Genomic DNA, 7,500 nt, shown 5'->3' on the forward strand with positions numbered 1-7,500 from the left:
CGCTCTTTTTGTTTGGGGTTACTCTGTGTAAAGTTACATCGCTGTGTTATTTAATCTGTGTCTATTTATCCAAACGTTGTACATGATGGCTGAAATTGGTGAATTTGTGGCGTCGCCGTCAGTTGAGTTATTAAATGACTGTACAAAGGATCAGTTATTCGAAATCGCTGATCACTATCACATTGACATTGGGGACAGGAGACGCAAATTGCATACGCTAAAGTTAATATTAATGGCCAATTTAGAAGACGCAGATGTTTTGCCGTCGGAGCCTGAGGAAAAAGAGGGAGGTGGTGCGGCTGCTCATGGGCTACTGCCTATTCAAAGTTTAAAGGCAAATCCGGGTTTTTCATTTGAACAGCAAAAGGAGCTTATGCTTATCCAAATGGAGACTGAGAGAGCTAAAGCTGAGCAAGAAAAAGGGAGACTTGAAACTGAGAGAATGAGAGTTGACTTGCAGAGGGAGAAGTTGGAGCTTGTTAAAGAGGGGAAAATGGATCAGACGTTTTTGGACAGTGGAGGGAGAGCCTCTAATTCAGAAAACAGGCAGTTTGATTTGGTGGGTAATTTGAGGTTGATGCCAAAATTCAATGAGAGGGAACCTGAAACTTTTTTTTCACTGTTTGAAAGACTGGCAGACTCGAGAGGTTGGCCTGATGCAGACCGGACTGTGATGCTGCAGTGTGTTCTTACGGGGAGGGCGCAGGAGGCTTATTCAGCGTTATCAGTAACTGATTGTTTAAGCTATGCAACTGTTAAGTCTGCTATCCTTAAGGCGTATGAGATGATACCTGAAAGTTATCGTCAGCGCTTTAGGAATAACAGAAAAGGTGACGAACAGTCATATTTGGAATTCTCGCGGGGATCTGTGATTAACTTTAACCGCTGGCGTATGACTGCAGGGGGGGACACATGCGAGGGGTTGTGTGATTTGTTGCTGCTAGAGCAGTTTAAAAATGCAATTCCGAGTCAGATAGCAACTTATCTCACGGAACAGCAGGTTAAAACTGTAGCAGAAGCTGCCGCTTTGGCTGATCAATACGTGTTGACGCACCGAGACTGGGAACCACAGGGTGCCCAAATTACGCACCAGGGGAACATTGAATCAAGCCATGGGGACGGCGGTCGCAGCGCACCTTTCAAGGGAAATGTTAACACGGAGGACGGGAAAAGTTGGGCTGCTCGTGACGGTGACAAAACATGTCACTATTGTGGCAAGAGAGGTCACATTAAACCACACTGTTACGCATGGAAACAAAGAGAAACAACAGAGGTGAAGTCAGCTGCGGCTTGTGCGCCGGTGTCATATGTGAGGTCGGTAAGTCCTTTACATGAGAGCGGGAGTAGTCTCGGCGGTGTAGATGAGACGTATCGACCGTTTGTGGAAAGGGGGTTTATCTCTCTTGTGGGCTCACAGGAGAAAGTGCCTGTGACAATTCTGAGAGACACGGCGGCGCAGGGCACGTATGTTCTTGACTCAGTCCTACCATTCTCTTCACAGTCGGCTACAGGGCGTGTCATGTTGAGCCGTGGTATGGGCATGTCCACAATCCCTTCTCCTATACACAAGCTAGATCTCGAGTGTGGTCTGGTTCAGGGCGAGGTGGAAGTGGCGTTGCGCGCGGCGTTACCTGTGGCTGGGGTTGATGTTCTCCTGGGTAACATGCATGCTGGGGGGAGCGTGTGGGGAAATGTGTCATCACCAGTACTGTTAAATCGGGCGGGTTCTCCTGAGCCTACCAAAGATGTCATTGTAAATTCTAAAGTGAAAATGAAGCATTCATTTGGTCGACGGGCTGAACGTCGGGAGTTCAGACCCGGCGAACACGTGTTGGCTCTTTTGCCTTTCCAAGCGAGGCTCATGGGGCCATACACTGTTGTCGAGCGTGTGTCTAAAGTCGGCTACATAATTTCCACTCCTAATCTACGCAAAGCAAGTCAGTTGTGTCATGTAAACCTGTTAAGGCCTTGCTATGGTCGTCAGTCAGTCACCATGTGTCCTTCTGCTCAGTCAATGGAAGTGACTGAGTAGAGGACAAACTATTTGGTGTCGAGATTTGTCTGGGTGCTTCTGTATGATGGTTCTCTAATACTTGATGTCCTCTGTTTTTTTTAGTGCACCTGGGGTTGTGACCCCTGGCCTGTCCTGCTCCCTGGTGGCCGTATTGCTATAGCTAAAACACCAGATCCACCTGGGGTTGTGACCCCTGGCCTGTCCTGCTCCCTGGTGGCCGTATTGCTATAGCTAAAACACCAGATCCAGCCATTGAGGGGGGAGGAGAGTCCAGGGTGTTGCAGGGCCAGGGTGCTGAGTGTTATTGCACTCTAGGGTTAAAAGTATTTTAAAATGTAGGAAAACCATGGTAAAAGCTAATGTTAACATTATGTACATTTAATTGATATAAAGTGCACTTCATTGATTATGTTTTGTTTATATGTTTGATTAACTTGTAGTTAATTAATTCCATGTTAAGTGGGGAGCCGTGGGTCCTAGTGGGACCACGACTTTAAGGGGGGGGGGTGTGATGCCCCACACATATAGATGCACAGACTGTGAAGTAGTTAGGGAGTACCTGCCTAATTGTCTCCCTATAGGTGAGCCTGGGTGGGGCATTCCATTCCATCTGGATTGCTCATTGGAGTGCACCTGGGCCCGGTGCCTCTATAAAAGCAATCCCCCTGCCATTCCCACAGAGAGATCCAGAAGAGGCAGACCTGCTGTCTGTGCCTCCACTGCCTGCTTGCCTCCATGCCCTTATAGAACTATGTTTACCTTATTCTTTCCATCCACACACACACCACACCATGTGCCACACATCCATCACCACCACACCACTGATTGCTGACTCCACACCTCATAGGATCCGTTGCCTGGTTATGTTGTACTCCAAGTTGTATGTATAGGCCTACTTGTTAATAAATACAGTTTCTTATACTGTTGCGCTGTCTCCTGTCTCCCAATCGTTGCCATAGCATGAGCCAGCTATGACAATACTAGGACAGTGAACAGGCTGTGTGTGTGTGTGCGTGTGCGTGTGTGTGTGTGTGTGTGTGTGTGTGTGTGTGTGTACATACTAGGACAGTGAACAGGCTGTGTGTGTGTGTGTGTGTGTGTGTGTGTGTGTGTGCGTGTGCGTGTGTGTGTGTACATACAAGGACAGTGAACAGGCTGTGTGTGCGTGTGTGTGTGTGTGTGTGTGTGTGTGTGTGTGTGTGTGTACATACTAGGACAGTGAACAGGCTGTGTGTGTGTGTGTGTGTGTGTGTGTGTGTGTGTGTGTGTGTGTGTGTGTGTGTGTGTGTGTGTGTGTGTGTGTGTGTGTGTGTGTGTGTGTGTGTGTGTGTGTGTGTGTGTGTGTACATACTAGGACAGTGAACAGGCTGTGTGTGTGTGTGTGTGTGTGTGTGTGTGTGTGTGTGTGTGTGTGTGTGTGTGTACATACTAGGACAGTGAACAGGCTGTGTGTGTGTGTGTGTGTGTGTGTACATACTAGGACAGTGAACAGGCTGTGTGTGTGTGTGTGTGTGTGTGTGTGTGTGTGTGTGCGTGTGCATACTAGGACAGTGCACAGGGGTCTTCTTGTCTCCGTTCAGGAACAAGGTCACGGGGGTCGTAGCGTTCAGCTCTTTGAGAAGCTCCTTCTCCTGAGTGGCGTCCACCACCCCGAACATGACCTCCGACCCCCGCAGCTCTGCCGCCGCCCCCTGGAACGCATCAGACACCCGCTGGGCGTCGCCCGAGAGAGGAGCGTCTGTACACACACACACACACACACACACACACACACACACACACACACACACACACACACACACACACACACACACACACACACACACACACACACACACACACACACACACACACACACACACACACACACACACACAAGGAAGTATAGAGACCAGGATTACTGCATGTTTTGTGTGAGGGTATCTACCCTGGGCAGCATTCCATTTCGATTCCATTTCGAGTCATGTTGTAGTCATTGTTTTGTAGTCATCAGGATTATATCAGATAGGACTTTTCTGATTGGATGAATGGGCTCTCAATCAGATAGGACTTTTCTGATTGGATGTATGGGCTGTCAATCAGATAGGACTTTTCTGATTGGATGTATGGGCTGTCAATCAGATAGGACTTTTCTGATTGGATGTATGGAGCTGTCAATCAGATAGGACTTTTCTGATTGGATGTATGGAGCTGTCAATCAGATAGGACTTTTCTGATTGGATGTATGGAGCTGTCAATCAGATAGGACTTTTCTGATTGGATGTATGGAGCTGTCATTCAGATAGGACTTTTCTGATTGGATGTATGGACGGATATATAGACATTTAACCCATTTTGACCTGAGATCAGATTCTAAAAATGTCTTCTAAATCCTGACAGTTTTCTGAAATACCCAAGTTTCCATATCAGTGACCGAATCACTGCTGTTCGCGTTGAGTAAAAAAAACGATCCGATTGGACCAAAACTGTATCCTACCCAGTCACCCACTCCTGAAGTGTATTATTGGAATGCTGTTAATTTAACACTTTAATCAGAGTTATTTAATCCATTACATTATAGAGTTATTTAATCCATTACATTATAGCGGCCATTCCATTTATGAACACGGACCCCTTTTCCGGACGGAGTTGTTGATGATGTGTGTGTAGCAGCTAACAATAGCCACACCACTCTAGAGTCGATCGACAACAACGGGAGACAAGAATACATCTATCGCGACTAGCGACTGGACCGCGGAGCGCCGTCTAACACAGGATATTTTTTCATAATTAGACGGGATGATTTAGATCGCGAGTTATGAACGTTTTAAGATTTTCGTTTTCATCAGCTAAACAGGGGAGGGAGTTTTCCGATGACGTCTCACTCTTGCGCGTCACCGAGGATTGCCCAACAGGCGCTCCCAGGCTGAGGGGCGGCGGTGGCTCAGGGGTAGAGTGGCTGGATGGCAACCGCAAGGTTGGCAGTTTGAACCCGGGCTCCCCCAGAGTTAGCGTTGAAGTGTCCTTGAGCAAGACACTGAACCCCTAATTGCTCCTGATGTGCAGGTTGGTGCCTTGCATGGTTTCCTCCGGCATCGGTGTATGAATGTGTGTGTGAATGGGTGAATGTAATGCACAATCTATGTAAAGGTGTATGAATGTGTGTGTGAATGGGTGAATGTAATGCACAATCTATGTAAAGGTGTATGAATGTGTGTGTGAATGGGTGAATGTAATGCACAATCTATGTAAAGGTGTATGAATGTGTGTGTGAATGGGTGAATGTAATGCACAATCTATGTAAAGCGCCTTGGATAAAGGCGCTATATAAATGCAACATTTACCATTTTACCATTTAGCCATGCGATCCGTTCTCATATCAATAAACTTCGTCTTTTGGACAAGACTTTGTCCTGGGCGTCGGGCGTTACTAATAGAAAGGACAAAGAACTTCGTCCTGGGCGCTGGGAGTGTTAAGCCACAACGGGGATGTAAACAAATGGATTTGATCTCGTCCACTTGTCACAAAAAACATACACAATGGACGTGTTTGAGGGAGACACTTTAGAAGACACTTTAGAAGAATCTTTGTCTGTGTCTGGGACAGCTCGTATGCGAGGCTGCAGCTGGGTGCATCTCAAACAGCGTGGAGACTTCTGTTTACAAACGAAACCTCGCAAGACGTCCCCGCGAGAGTTGGGAACGCCGTAGTAGGCTACCGCTTATGGAATGGAATAGTTTGCCCATAATAAGGTAAGAAAACAACCCAAACCTCTCAAAAAAGTGGTCTTACCCTTTAATGTAAATCACTCTGGATTAAACCCATTTTGGGCGGGAACCCCTGTTGGTGTTAGCATTATGTTATACTTTAGCTATTGAAAAATAGCAGATCTCCAAGCTCGTAGCGCGGCACCGAGTGGCGCACTATGAGCTTGTAGGTCTGCTATTTTTGAAAAATCGAACAACCACTGACATAGAATCATATCTTTTTCAGAAAACTGTCAGGATGTAGAAGACATTTTTAGAATCTAATCTCAGGTCAAAATGGGTTAAGAGCGTCTGCTAAATGCCTAAATTGTAAATAGTAAATTGTGTGTGTGCGTGCGTGCGTACAGCGTACTCACAGAAGTGCACGAGCAGCGCCTTGTGTTTCCTCAGAGCTCGGTTGAAGTTGGACTTCTTCAGCTGCAGAACTCCGTCCTTCTCGGGGATGGGAGGCTTAATGTCCTTCCCGGGGATGGGAGGCTTGTCGTCGGCACGCGTGGCGCCCGCGCACACACACAGACACGCAGCGCACAGCGCGGCGGCCAGTCCCACCGCGGCCAGCCCCACTGCGGCCCGCCCCACCGCGGCCAGCAGTCGTATCCTCATGTTGACCTCCGGCTGCTCGTTGTAAAACTCTCTGGATCACCGTTAATTTAGTCTAACAGACTAAAAGACTAACAGACTATAATATGTTGATATTTAGTCGACTAAGACTAAAACAATTTCAGAAGACTAAAATAGGGCTAAAACTAAATGTGTTGTTCAAAAAGTCTGAGATCAAATCTGAATTTCCTGTCAAAATTAACACAAAGACTAAGACTAAAAGACTAATATTTTGATATTTAGTCTCCTAAGACTACACCAACACTAACAGATGACTAAAACTAAATGTGTTGTTCAAAAAGTCTGAGATCAAATCTGAATGAAATTAAGACTAAGAAGAGACTAAGATTGTCTCCTAAGACTCACTAACGCTAACACTTCCAGATGACTAAAATAAGACTGCACTAACGCTAACACTTAGTCTCCTAAGACTCACTAACGCTAACACTTCCAGATGACTAAAATAAGACTGCACTAACGCTAACACTTAGTCTCCTAAGACTCACTAACGCTAACACTTCCAGATGACTAAAATAAGACTGCACTAACGCTAACACTTAGTCTCCTAAGACTCACTAACGCTAACACTTCTAGATGACTAAAATGGGACTAAAATGTCGTGTCATTCAAAAGACTAAGTCTAAAAAAAAAGAACTGAACGGCGCTGTGGATAAAGAGCTTCTGATCAGCTCCTCGTTAAATGAATCACAGCCTTAGAGTTCACACTCCGAGTACAAACTGACACACACACACACAGAGCGCACACACACACACACGCCCGCACGCAGCGGGGAGGGGCTACTGTAAGTGTGTATGTGTGTCAGACAGAGAGAGAGAGGGCGAGAGGGCGAGAGAGGGAGGGAGTCATGGTGTTGACGTGCAATCAACATCAAAGTCGTGTATTATTGTACACGTGTAGAGCATGTGGCTGTGCATAAAGTATGTGCACGCGTGTGCCTATTTCTGTGTGTGTGCGTGTGTGCGTGTGTGTGTGTGTGTGTGTGTGTGTGTGAGACAGTGCTGAGCTAGTATTTGTGAATGTGAATGTTATCTGCACGGCTGTAGTTGATTAACTCTGACACTCATACCTGTTATCAATAAAACACACTAATATCTGAGTGTCCTCAGCCTCGTAGCAC

General features: G+C 46.5%; 1 protein-coding gene across 3 annotated transcripts in view; it reads right to left on the reverse strand.

Annotated features, from left to right (window-relative positions):
• The window catches only part of LOC306921415 (protein disulfide-isomerase), a 94,362-nt gene that overhangs the window by 33,712 nt on the left and 53,150 nt on the right, over positions 1 to 7,500 (reverse strand). For all 3 annotated transcript variants that reach the window (XM_079498539.1, XM_079498537.1, XM_079498538.1), the window contains 2 exons: positions 6,118 to 6,395; positions 3,558 to 3,752 (listed from right to left, as the gene is read on the reverse strand). In XM_079498539.1, coding sequence (XP_079354665.1) covers positions 3,558 to 3,752; positions 6,118 to 6,395 — 473 coding nt within the window. The remainder of the gene's footprint in view (positions 1 to 3,557; positions 3,753 to 6,117; positions 6,396 to 7,500) is intronic.

The sequence above is a fragment of the Electrona antarctica genome, assembly GCF_951216825.1.
Source record: "Electrona antarctica genome assembly, chromosome: 4".
NCBI lineage: Eukaryota > Metazoa > Chordata > Actinopteri > Myctophiformes > Myctophidae > Electrona > Electrona antarctica.